This window comes from Lipotes vexillifer, unplaced genomic scaffold (assembly GCF_000442215.2).
Source record: "Lipotes vexillifer unplaced genomic scaffold, Lipotes_vexillifer_v1.1 scaffold76, whole genome shotgun sequence".
Lineage (NCBI taxonomy): Eukaryota > Metazoa > Chordata > Mammalia > Artiodactyla > Lipotidae > Lipotes > Lipotes vexillifer.
In genome coordinates, this window is record NW_006773751.1 from 3550178 (window position 1) to 3564543 (window position 14366).

A 14366-nucleotide genomic window follows, 5' to 3' on the forward strand; every position below is an offset into this window, starting at 1 on the left:
GCATGAAAAGAAAAGTGTCTGATATGGTGCCTGGTACTTAGTAGGGGCACCATATAATAAGTATTGTTATGTACAAACTTTGTAAATTTAAAATAACTTTTCATAGAGTGAAATAATCAAAATTGGTAAAAGGCTTTTAAAAATGTTTACCAACTCTCACATGATTTCTATTGAACATGTTCTCAGCATCACCTATGCTATGTGCTCCCACAGAATTTACCTCATTTAAAGAGCACCTGAATTTAAAAATAAGTCATCAATGTCAAATACTTCAGGTAAAAATCAATCCACCTCTAAATTTATATCATTAATATTCAGCTTATACCTAGGTGAGTTATACCTATTCCAGGAGATAATAACTAATATTAATAAATAACTTGTGAATTTTGAGAGTATTTTTCTTTTATTCTTCAATAAAAGAACCAAACAAACAACTCAAGGGTCCAGAAGTAAATTAATTGTCTAAAGTTTTTTATTTTTACCTGATTATGATATATTTAAAATCCTCCAAACTTGAGAAAATTCTTTTCACTTTTGAAACTGTAACCTGGGACTTTCCTGGTGGCGCAGTGGCTAAGAATCCACCTGCCAATGCAGGAGGCACAGGTTTGAGCCCTGGCCCGGGAGGATCCCACATGCCGCGGAGCAACTAAGCCTGTGCGCCACAATTACTGAGCCTGCGCTCTAGAGTCTCCAAGCCACAACTACTGAGCCCTCATGCCACAACTACTGAAGCCCGCGTGCCTAGAGCCCGTGCTCTGCAACAAGAGAAGCCACCGCAATGAGAAGCCCGCGTACCACAACGAAGACCCAGTGCAGCCAAAAATAAATAAATAAAATAAATTTATATATATATAAAAAAGGCTAACTAGAAATACGGGGAGTTAGATGGGGAAAAGACAGTAGAATCTCTTTCCTGAAGAAGCTTACCAATTAATTTTGTTTGTGCTCTTGGAAGCAGTAGCCATTTTCACCACCCTGGTCCTTGCTTTTGGGTTACAAATATAATAGAGATCTTTGTGGGGTTACTTGAATTTCTTCCCCTGCTCACTGAATCAATTTTCAGGTCTCATTGAGCCAATCAGCTATTTAACTTTTAACTGTTCTAGGACAGTTAATAATTAACTGTAATGATTAACAAAGGACTTGTCTCTCCTTTTCACTTCAGGAATTATTTCATTTGGGAAGCCTATTTAGCACACTGATGGTAGAATATGAATATCTGATTTTTAAGAAGTAGATGGTCAACAAATATCTACACCTTTATCTCCCCAGAACACAGAATACTGTTTGAGATGCATCATCATTGCTTTTTCTAAGGCAGTGCAAATCATTAAAGCAAACCATGATATGTAATTTATGATATGACTGTTGTGAAACTCTGATTCTGTACCTTTCCTAATGTCAATGAAACTCCATTTTCACTAGTCTTCTTTTAAATTCCTATTAGACCTTAAACTAAAGCACATGACTTAGAGAAAAGAAATAAATATGAAGATAGGAAGCAGGAGAAGAAAAAATGTACTTCTCCAAAGTAGGAATTAACTGCTACTACAGTGAGTCCAGCATAGGTAAATACAACGGTCCTGTTTCTTGAGCAGTCATTCACTTTTTAGCCTGTGAAACCTGGCTCCTGTGCTCCTGAGAGCAGTCCCAGCCATCACGAGTCATCAAAATGCAATAGCCATGTTTTCTTTTTAATCTTTACTTTCCTCAATCTCTGACTCTATTGATACTTTTATCCTCTTGGTGTCTAAGACACAGTATTTTCCTTCTTTTTTTTTGCACGTGGGCATGCATGCTTCCTCTCTCTTTGACCACTTCTCTGATTCCTCTGCTTCCTTCTACACCATAAACCAGGTGCATTGTTAGACCTGTCTTTGGCCCTATTCTCTTCCTGCTCCTGTAATCTTGTAGTTTCACTGATTCCCTCCACATGGGTAACTTAGTCCTAAATTTTCACCAGCCAGCTAGACAGATGTCTTGGGATTTCCTACCTAGAACCCCTGGGATTTCCTACTTGAACTTCAGGTTGAATACATGTGAAGTGAAAATATCATTTCTCATTCTTTCAAGCCTACTACTTTTATGTTCTCTTTCTGTTAAGAACCTCATCATCCTTCTTGTCACTCAGGAAGGCCCCAAATTCACTGTGATATTTGATCTCCTCCTCCACCACGCCCTGCCCCACTCTCACCAACTGAAAAGCTGCCAAGTCCTATTAGCTCAACTTCTTTAATATTTCTTAGATCCAACTTTTCTCTTACTCTTGGCGGTTACCTCATTCAGAGTCTTGTTATTTCTTGCCTTCCTTATTATAATGGCTTCTTAACTGGTCTCTGCATTCAGCTGCTTTCTTCACCAACCCATTTAAATCACTCTGTTAAACTGATTCTATTAAAAACACCCTGCTCAAAACTTCCAGTCGTTCACCAATGATTACTGTAAAATCTACACTCTTCAGCCAGGCAGTCAAGGCCCTCAACTAATCGGTTCTAATTATTTGTCTAATCATTTTTGTTGTTGTTGACTTGTCTTTTTCACTTTATTTTCCAGCTAATTGGCTATATTCCAAACATGCCTGGTTCTCTGGTACCTCGATACCTTTTTGTTCATGAGGTTCTTTCCCCTATGTTAATCCCTGCCATTTCCCTTGTCCAATCTCTGCTTTTATAAACCTTGCTAAACTTCGAGCTACACACACATCATAAATGTTACAAGGGAAATTTTATAATTCCATCAGGTATAATCAATTTCTTTAATTATTTGAAAAGGCACAGGATTCTCTTTCTCTTTTTGGTTATAGGGATATCCTTATCTTTCTTATCTATCTATACTGTAAGCTCTCTAAGGGCAAACATCCATTCATTCATACCTTATTGTCTATTCTTGATAGTCTCATGTGACTGCTGAGCACTTGAAATTTGGCTAGTGCAAACTGAACGTGTAATAAATATAAAATGCAGACAATTTCAAGAGTTAGAATGAAAAAAGTAAAATACTTCATTAATAATTCTTATATTGATAACATATTAAATAATATTTGGATATATTGGGTTAAATAAAATGTTATCAAAATTAAATTTACCTGGTTCTCTTTACCATTTTTACACTGTGACTACTAGAAAATTTAAATTACTCACATATGACTCACATTATGTTTCTTTAGGATGGTGCTGCTCTATGTTCTATGAGAAGTACTGGGGATATGGGGATAAAAAAAATGACACTGTTCTTCAAGGAACTCATGTCTGCTTTATCAGAATGTGTATCAAAATGCCGAGCACAGTGCCTTACTCTAGTGGTTAACACCTGAATTTCACGACCAAATATGGAGCTGCAAGTGGGTGGCCTAGTCATTAAGAACTACTGATTGGACATAGATTAGTTGTGAAAAATTCTGTAGGTCTGGAAGGCAGAAATTGGGAGTTGTGGGAATTGGCAGGAGTTTCTCCATTTTTGATGCATAATAACAAATGCTAACACTTTCAAGACTTAAGTATTTATATCATGATATAAATACCCAACACTTTGGGGGAAACAGGTCAACTGTAACGTTACTGTTAGTAATGAGAATGACATCTCGTTACTAACATTACTGTGTATCTCAGAATCTCAGGGACTTGAGGGCATAGGGGTAGCTGCCTATGCTGATGAGCTTTCTCTTTTGGTATATAGTGTAAGAAATCAATCTGCTGTTCCTCTCCTGCTGAGTATTACAGAGACTTCTTACAGCTGAAACTCCAACTTTCACACTTTAATCAGCTAGAACTAGATAACATGCAGAATTTGAGTTCCATTTGGTTGTTTCATGAGGGTCTAAAAATCAAAAGGGAAAGAAAAGAAAACAGATGTTTTTCTTCTCCATACCCAATGCATCATGAAGATACTGTTGTCCCACCAACTTGAGGTATTCCTCAATGGATTTGGTGGCAATGGTGTTCTCTCTGAAGATCAAGACATCATGCTCTCCACAACGATCCACCTCAGACATCACCAAGTCGGTCAGAAAATCCTGGTAGAATAATAATGTTCAGTCAGGCAGAAAGCAACTGAATAAATAATATACATAAGGAGAGACTGGTGAAATATCAAACATCCTGGGAACGCTGCTTTAAAACTAAAGCTACCAGATTCATTTGAAAGAAAAATAGTCAGTCAGGATAAAATTTTAGGGGTCACCAATCCTAAGTTAAAAATTCCTTCAAAGGTTTTTCATCGCACTTTTGATATAGACTGTAGTTCTGAATGTGGCCTGCAAGTCTCTATATTTTCTGCTTTCTGTCTATCTTCCCAGCCTCATCTCATACCATTCTCTCTGTATTGCTCCAGTCTCAAGGGCCTTTTTTTTTGGTAGGTCCTTGAATACATCAAGCCCTTTCTAATAACAATGTTGTCTATTCACCACAGAGCTTTCTGCAAATGCTGTTCTCAGTTCTGCTTCACTCCCACCCTTGCTCTGCCCTCACTGCTATGGAGTTAATTCCTCAGATCCTTTGGATTTTAGTTTGCACATCTTTCCTCAGTGAAGCCTTCTTTTACCAACACTGCCCCTGAACTCCATTAGTCAGGTCCCCTTAATCCACATTCTCACAGCACCATATAACTTTTTAAAAATCTGCACTTTTCACAGTAATCACACATTTCTGTAATTATTTGATTAACATCTGTTTTCCCCAGAAGACTATGAGTCCCATGAGACGAAAGACTGTCTATTTTTATTCACCTCTATATTTCCAGCATTTAACTGCTTCTGACATATATTAGGCATTCAATATATAATGGTTACAAATTGGTCTATAGTATCAACATGAAATTTCTTGAACTAAACAACTGAACTCATTTTCTAGGCTGATTATATTTGTTTGTATGTATGTATGTATCCCCATCCATCCATGCATCCATCCATGCATCCATCCATCCAACCATCCATAGCGAAGGAAGGCATAAGGAGAAATAAAGCCCTTAAGAAATAACTGCTTCATTTCTCAACAGTCTAAGGAACTTGACTTAAAGTTCATTGTTTACTGTTGTTCAATTTGAAATGTGATAACATCCTGTATTTTGAATGTTATATATTCACTGGATATTTCAAAGTCTCCAAAATCAAAAACAGAGGGAATATGTTGATTTACTTTTATTTTAAAATTAAGCATTTTAAACATGAATGGGATTTATTCCAGGGTAGATCAACACTGTAAAAGAGTCGTAGACTTAGGAGTCAGTACTAAAACTCTTGTGCTAAGGGTCAGGAAGAAACTTGGGGGTGATGGTAACATTCTGTATCTTGATTGCTGTGGTTTCCATGGATGCATAATCTGTCAAAACTCACTGAATTTTTCACTTTAAATGGGTATAGTTTATGATATGTAAATTGTACCTCAATAAAGCTGTTAAAAAATCCTACATATATCCTTGAACCTTGAGCAAATGAAGAACAGAAGAAACATATCCATACAATTTCAAAGATGAGACTCAAAATTTCAATGACACCTTTTTTAACACCAGAAAGCTCAAAATTATTATTAGTAAATTCAACCACCAAAATGATAATCAGTAGGAAGGCAGTTAAATAACGGACTAAATATTGAATATTTGATATATTCTGATTTGTATCAAGAAATTTTAAAAACGCTTTATTTTATTGTTTAGTTCTACATAAATTACTGTAGCTGTGAACTCCTCTAGATCTAAAATACAATTTTACCATGACCAATTTGCATATAATATGATGGAGACTTAGCCTAGTTAAGTGAATATGCCTCACAGAGGTGATAATTACCACAGTTCAGGCTGATCAAAGACTCTACCAATTGTTATACCTGAAACTAACACATTATAAATCAACTATACTCCAATAAAAATTTTTTAAAAAAGATTCTATCGTTTGTTTAGTGTTCTTTATACAATTAGTATATTTCTCTCTTTTATCTTCCTGAACTTTTACTTCTATCCAGCATGAATTGAGATAAGGTTATCATGAGACAGCTAACAATTAAATAACATCCCTTGGTATTTTAATTCCAAATTTAGATGTTAATCTCATGAAGACTCTTGTTAATGACCAGCATGCTTCTGGAATACCTCCTTCTGTGACTAGCTGGGTACAGTCATGGGTCAATCTTAATTTAAAATATAGTGAGGAAAAAAACCATCATACAACACATTCCAGAACTAAAGATAAATAATCTTGAACATATTGTAGGATTATCCACCAATCCTACCATTTATTTTGTCAGACAATAAAGAGCTAGCTGTGGTATCTCTATTTCATGCAAATAAACTTTAAATAAATACTTGTTAGTCTCCATTTTACTTCTTTACTTTTATAATCTCTACTAATAAGTGGATCTAAGAACCACTAATAGGTTTCCTTCCTAATTCTTTTTTTTTTTTTTTTTTTGACCAATAGCAAAGCATATATCTCTAATTTGAATCTCCACAGTAAACATGTATTTGTTTCTTCATAAAAGGTACGGAAGAGATTTTGGGTAATGCAACCCTCCTTTTCCACTTACCTTGGCTCTGCCAGTACTTTGAAGAATGTGCACTAAGGCACAGGCCAATTCTTCTTTATTTCTCACACTAATTACTGGTTCAAGAACAGAACACAACATGGTGTAGTTGCTGGTGACAAACTCTGCAAACTCTTTGTATTGCTCCATAGGCAGAATGGTGATAGTTTGGAAACGTGATTTAATCCGAATAGAAGGTCCTCCTGTCTTTCCTTTGTTGGGTGTAGGTGTACTCACTGGGTACCACTTTTCTACAAATTGGCGACCAGTCACACTGGCAGTGGGGATATTGACTAGCCCTACATAATTATTCTTGTCTTTTTTTTTCTTTTTTTCCACATCTTTATAAATGTGAACTGTGATGCTATGAAGAGGTGGAAGGCTGTAGAACTCAAAATGTTCACCCCAGAAAATATTGTCTGCTTTGGTCTTGCTGGTTGTACGAGCAAAGAGGGTATCATCAAGGCACAGTTCACAGAAATATTTCTTTTTAGGGGCAAGGTCCTTGGCTTCAATAATCCATAAACGGAGAACGTTTTCAGCTCGTCTGCAATTGTCCTATAAAGAAGTAACAAAGTTTTGTTTGAGAGTTGAAATCCCAGAAAGACAACATTTTCCTCTTAAAGTAGGTGATGCTATGTACTTCATTGAGGGCAGTCAAAAAATAATGAAGCGGATTGCTATCTCATTGTTCAAGATACTAGCAAGCTCTTAGAGAGCCACATACTTTTAATTTTACTTGGGTTAAAAAAATATCATCCTGTAAGTTCTCATATAGCCAGTCTTGTGGCAACTGAATTAGCTTTCTGCAAATAAAATAGAGATAAGTAAGTAATTAAGAAACTTGTGTTCTAGTCCCATTTCTGTCTTGTACTAGCTTCTCACTTGGTCAAGTGACTTAACTACTCTGAGTCCTCTTATCTAGGGGTCCCCAACCCCCAGGCCATGGACTGGTACCGGTCTGTGGCCTGTTAGGAACTGGGCCGCACAGCAGGAGGTGAGCCAGTGGGCGAGCGAGCGAAGCTTCCTCTGTATTTATAGCCGCTTCCCATCGCTCACAAGACAGCCTGAGCTCCGCCTCCTATCAGCATTATGGTGAGTTGTATAATTATTTCACTATATATTACAATGTAATAATAATAGAAATACAGTACACAATAAATGTAATGCACTTGAATCATCTCAAAACCCCCCTGCCCCCGGCCGTCCGTGGAAAAACTGTCTTCCATGAGACTGGTCCCTGGTGCCAAAAAGGTTGGGGACTGCTGCTCTTATCCACACTGGTAAAATCATGATACAATCTGTAAGAAGATTATTTTGAGCATAAAAGGACAAAACGTATATGTGTTTAAAAGTTCTATAAAATTTAAGGTATTATTACTCTATTTACCTTCAATCAACTTACTGCTTATAGAGTTATACATTTTTTGGACATTCAAAGCCACTATTACCTTATTTGGTTGAACTGTCCTGCGAAGGTTTTCCATCCACTTATCTCTCTCTGAAGCGGAGTTACAGCTGAAGCATTTACTGCCGCTTAAGTAGGTAACCTTCAACATAAAGATTAGAGATAAGAAAAAGGAAATGCAGGGCTTGGGGTCTCTATCTTCCTAGTTGTATCATTAAAGAGTTAGAGATATGCTATGAACCCATATTATACTACATGGTAACCAAAATGATACTTGCTGGTTTTATGATATCCATATGTACATCCACATTCACTTTTTACTTTGTTATCTAGTTAGCATCTACTACAATGCAGGTATGAAGACAAAGGCCATTGAGAATTCAGCTCAGGAACCTAAAACTGGCCTACAGTTTAGAAAGAACAAAACTAAAAACCTTTAATTAAACTTAAACCTTTAAAAATTACCTGCAAATAAATATGCTCAATTCTGAATTAATAAAAATAACTACAAAGGGAGGAAGGTCTCTAAAACAGCTTATTTCTTGGGACTGCCTTCATTATAATGTTACAGAAGGCTACTACATGAAACTGAAAAGAGTTACCAGTATTGAATTCCTTTGGAACCCATTTCTCTTCTACTAGGCAACCAGTCTGACTGCCAATTGTTTAATTAGGTTAGTCTGATGATTATTATCAATGTCCTTTAAAAATGAAGCATGTTGTCTCTATGCCTAGAACCTAACACCTGGCTGGGCATACAATCCGTTGAACTGAGTTCTACAAATATGGCAAAGTTCAAGTGACTTTTATACAAAAGAACACCAATAAATGACCTGTCCAAATTGCTAAAGTGGTTCACATATTATCTCAATCTCAGATTATAACCTAGTGAATCAGATCAGATGTTACATTCTGTCTAATATGGTAGCTATTAATCACATGTGGCTAGTGAGCACCTGAAATACTAGTCCAAACTGAGATGTGCTATAAGTGTAAAATATACATCAGGTTTTGAAGATTCAGTTTTTAAAAAAAGAATGTAGAAAGTCTAATTTTTAGTTCCATGTTAGAAGTGGTAACATTTGGGTTTAATAAAATTTAAAATTACACATGTGGCTTGCACTGTATTTCTGTTGGATAGTGCAGGTCCATAAGAAAAGGTATAAAACATCTTTCAACTTCTACAATATCTAACATAGGACTTATCACTAATAACTTTGTAAGTTTGTGCTCATTAATTAAATCATAACCTTAACAAGTATACAGATAGTTTTGAAATTAAATGTGCAAATGGCCAATTGTGTACATTTACTTTGGGAGAGGGAAATTACCTTATAAAAGGTGATGATGATAATTTTCTGGTGAAGGGCAATTTGTTCACTGAAGAAATTAGGCACCTGCAATGTGCCAGGGACTGGGCTAAGTGCTGGGGATTACAAAGATAGAAAAGACATGGTCCCAGATCTTGAACTGCCCATGTTTTAGTTAGAAAAATTATGGTTTTAGTCAATTTCCTCAAAAGGATCATTAAAATTGGGGGGTTTGGCTTTCAGGAGAAAAATAATAACATATTGTGTGATATCTTTATCAAGACTAAAAAATTAAAATACTAACAATAAGTTCTTATTAATCTTGTGACCTCTGCTGAGAATGCACTAAGAACCCATTTATTTATTTATTTATTTTAAATTGGGGTATAGTTGTTTTACAATGTTGTGTTAGTTTCTGCTGTACAGCGAAGTGAATCAGCTATATGTATACATATATCTTCTCTTTTTTGGATTTCCTTCCCATTTAGGTCACCACAGAGCACTGAGTAGAAGAACTCATTTATTTTGAAAGCAGACGAGCCCAAAAGGAATGAGAAGCCATCATTAATAACTGTAATCACCAACATAATCAGATTAGCAGATTTCCAATTTTTCCCCTGTATGTAGGTAATTTTCAGCAACTGAAAACCAGTTAAGATGATCAAATCATCAATATAGTAATGTGATCATAAGAATACTGGATAGAAAAATCTCTTTGTTGTCTAACTACTCTTTCTTTTTCCTACACTTGTCTACCTCAAAGCAGAAGTCTTGTCCAAGGATGCTGCTATGGAGTGGCTTCACTGATACGGGCTCCCCTCTACCAAGATCCAGACATTCCACTGCACTGCATGGGCTCAGCAAGGATTCATGGGAACGTGACTCTTTTAGTTTAGGCAGCCCACGAGACCTAAAAGTAGAAAGAGATATTTATGGTAGTGTAATTACTTGGCCAACAAGAAAATAAAGGTCAAATGCAATGGAGGCTTAACCAAATGTATAAATGCCTAAGAGGAAAATAAATGAGCAAATTAACAGTTAATCTGTAACAATAATAATAGGACCATATTCATGTGGCACAGATAAGCCACATACATATTTGTGTCTGTGTGTACACACTTCCTTTTTTCAACAAAACACAAAAATGTACTATAATTTTACTAGTCTCAAGGGAGCTTGAAGCTCCACCACAGACATTGTTTTTATCCTCATTCCTGTGTTGGAGATGGAGAAATACATATCATCTAAGGTTATCTTACACATTTTTTTAATGCAAAGGTGTTATCAAAAGACATATCGTTTCTTTTACTTTTTTTTTCCCCATGCTATAGCATTATCCTCTATTATCAGTGACAAAATAGCAGTGACAGAACCCTCATTCTGTTTCCTTCTGCTTTGGCAGAATAAACATACATACACAAACCCAGAATCAAAACCAAACTTTTCAGCACAAGACCCTGCTTTTCCAAAGGTCTGATTTCCATCTCTATATGGAATTCTTTTCTGGCAAGCTTTTGGTTCTATCTATGCTTTACTGTACAAATATGAATAAAGAGTAAAAATGCCTTGAAGAAACTTCCCACCCTCAAAAGAAATGTTCAAACTAGAAGAACAGACCTTTGTCAACACCGTTCAGGCATTCTGGTTGATTCTGTCCCCTAGTTGTTTAAAAAGGAATGCGGGGAAGCATGACTCTTGTCACTACAGGAGTTTGTACTTCACTGCCTTCCCCTTGGAAGAATCAATGAAGCCAAACAATATAAAACACAATATTCTTGAATCCAGAACTGGGTAGCTATGCAGTTTTACTCAATAATTATAGTATTTATTGACTGAAACCCCCAGAGTTAAATACATATATTTCAAGCAGAAGTACCTAGTAATAGGGATAAAAAGAAATGCCTCGTGGAAAGACATTTGTTTTTGTAAAACACATTAAATAAGCAGCTTCATTCACTTCCTTGAAATAACCATGTTAACTTAAAAAGGAACCAAAATACTTATTGCCAGAGTAGCTTTCAGTTAAGTTATAAAGTAATGAGATATAGGAAACTAGCACGAAAGGCTGCTCTTTCCCTTCTATTTCCATTCTAACACTGTTTAATCAAACTCCATACAGTAAAAAACATCTTAAGCAACAGGACCTTAGTCCATTCTTCTTTCCACACACAAAAATGTGTGTTCTAATGTTCAGCAATCTTTTTACGGTCAAAAATTCAATAATTATATTTACCATTGATAATACAAAGGATGCACAAAAGCCACCTAATGTTTTGTACCTAAAAATATAACAATGTAATGGCTCCACACTTACTTCCTTTTGTTCTACTGGATAAGACAATGACATGTTATATACTGTCAACAGAACATATCAACTATAAATAACTAAATGCAAAAACAAATTTTAATGTAATTACCATACAACCTTTCCCAATATGCTTCATAGGAAGCCTGGTTGAGGCAACAGGATACTGTAATCTTTTCTAAACACATATGAAATAACAGTTCCAGCCCGTTTTTCCCAGGAGGAGTTGCTTGTAGGGGAAAAGGCTATCCTGCTCTGGGAGTGAGCCTCTCAACAGAGAAGATGAAGGCATATTTAAAATAGGAGGTACAAAATAAGGCTTACTTTTATGTTTTAAATTCTTTAGGAAAATATTCTAAAACATAAATTAATTTTATCTCAAACCAAATAAATGTCTACCTACATGAAGCAACCGTACAGCCATCTTGCAGTGCACCCCCAAATCATAGCGGTGCCACATGTCATGGTACAGCAAATCACTTTCTGAACTACATCTCAGAAAACAACTCTGTGTTTAGAAGACAAGAACCAATAGAAGATGGTTTCCCCTGCTGCCTTTGGTTACTGATAACATCTCTGGATAAATGTTTTCCAGGTGTAATTTCAAGTCTTCAGTAGAAGCAGAACAGAAACACATATAACAGAACATGAAGTCATCTTCCAAATAGGCTGCAGGGCAGGTAATCTTCTCTTCCTCAGGCTGCATCCAGCCCCTCAGGTAACACAAACAAGGTTCCTGGGTTCTAGGCTGGGCCTGTTGCCATGGTGCTACACCTATAAGGAGATTAGAGCCAAAGGCAGCTGGGAGAAGCTGCAGCTTGAAGGACTCAAGGAGCATGCTCTGCAAATGTGACCATTTTAAGACAGAAAGGAAGGAATGGCGAGGCTCCACCCATTTCCATGAACAATTTTGGAGTCAAAAGCTGTAGGAAAAAAACTGAGGCAACTCTGGGGGTGGGGGAGAATCTCTTAGCTGTGCTAGAGAACGAAGCTGCGAAGCTTTAGATGTTTCCTAGATGATCCCCAGCCCGCTACTAAAAGGTATTTGCCACACCCCACCTTGCAAGTACAATCTTTCTCTCACATCTGTTTTATTTCCTTTGCAGTGCTGATCCTAGTTTAATGTTTCTAGGTACTATTTTCATTAACTTATCTGAGTTTCATTTTTTTTTCTTTCGGAGAGAGTTGGATAATTTTCTTTATTCACTGTATTTCCAGTGCTGAACAAATGCCATTTTGACATTTGTTGATATCTGTTTATGGCTGTATTTGGAAGGTTTAACTTCCAAATACAGCCATAAACAGATATTATAACCAAGCCACCTGGAATTAGAATTCAAAATTCTTCCTGGTTACAGAAATTTCAGCTCTTAATATATATAGTTCAGGGTCTCCTATTCAGCATTTATGTATGTTTGTGTGTATATACACACCGACGCCCATGAACTGAACACCAAAGTTGCTAATACGTGCAACATTGCTGATGAATAAATGAGCAAGCCCTTCCTGTATTGGGAAGAAAGTGTCTTGGAGAAGACAGAAGTAATTCCCAGAGAACAGGATTACAGTAAACAGGAAGATCAAGCAGCCTGGGAGTGGCAGTGGTGGGGAGGCATTATCTGTGCAAATATTTCTATATAATAGCATTAGTAAGCCCCAGTCCCCTCTAAGCATGTTTACCTCCTCCTGTACCTTCCTATGAGTTGATTTTTCTTAGATCTCCTAATTAGAGTTTTAGCAGCTCTGTATGGCACTACAGTTTACTTCTCTAATGGAAAGCGGAATGTGGATTTATTGAGAGAAAAATAGGAGTTTAAAACGACACTTCCCAGTCCAATCTGACAGTGGCCATCAAGGAACCTAACCTCAAAAGTGGATGTTGTGAATCCCTTGACTACTGGTTCTCTTCCCAACCCCTGCACCCCTACTCCCCAACCCCCATCATCCCAAACACCAAGGAATCATTCAGGGCTCAATGTGATAGGTAAGGGTTAAAAATCTAATTGCTTTGCTGATGAAGATTACCTGCTGCTTCTGACCTATTTAAGAGAGAAACTACAAGGCAGGAATAGCTTTCTATTACCCACTACAGTGAATTAATATTATATTGCTTTAACCCACATCACTATCTGAAATCAATCTTAAAAGACAAAAGTGAAGGGTTTGGGGGTGAGGAGCCAACACACACACCACTGGATTCATTGAAGAAAAAAAGGAGTCAAAGAACTCTGATTAGTGCAATGTTAAGTAAAACAGCTGGATTCTTCCCAGCTCAACCATCCAATTTTTTAAAAAGCATACTTCCCCCAAAGCACCAGTGGTGCCTGCATGTGCTAGCTCAATCTGCCACATGTTTACAGATTCAGTTCCAAATGTGGGAAACTTTTAATTAAAAATATAACTGAAAAAAATGCTTATTGCCACACAAAATCCTGTACTCCAGTGCAGGTGAATTTCTGCTTGGCGTGGCAGTTATGATTCTAGACTGCTTTGCTGAGTTCTTGGAAAGACAGCTCAGCCATAAACTGAGTACAGCAATATATGTTTGTATTCACCAGTATGTGTTCCTAAGGCACTTTACCTTGTTTGAAAATTTCCCAGGTAGAAATTAATAATATTCAGTATCCTAATACTCTACCAATAAACTTACAAAGGGTCTAATCAGCTTTTTAAAAGTTGCATCTGAGCTTTCACTTTGGGAAAAAGGCAGCTTTACTTGCTCCCCAGATTTTATTGTTTTTCAACCTGGTATCTGTGAAACTATCCAACTGATGTTTTGTTTGAAAGAGCAGATCCTTTCCTATACTACTGAATATAAAGCTTTCCCT

The 14366-nt window shown here is 36.7% G+C and overlaps 1 protein-coding gene across 1 annotated transcript in view; it reads right to left on the bottom strand.

Annotated features, from left to right (window-relative positions):
• RASAL2 (RAS protein activator like 2) overlaps positions 1–14366 on the bottom strand; it is a 396824-nt gene that overhangs the window by 25169 nt on the left and 357289 nt on the right. Inside the window, exons 6-9 of the mRNA XM_007448530.1 lie at positions 9990–10143; positions 7967–8065; positions 6519–7073; positions 3871–4015 (exon numbers count right to left, since the gene is read on the bottom strand). Of these exons, the coding sequence (XP_007448592.1) occupies positions 3871–4015; positions 6519–7073; positions 7967–8065; positions 9990–10143 (953 nt within the window). The remainder of the gene's footprint in view (positions 1–3870; positions 4016–6518; positions 7074–7966; positions 8066–9989; positions 10144–14366) is intronic.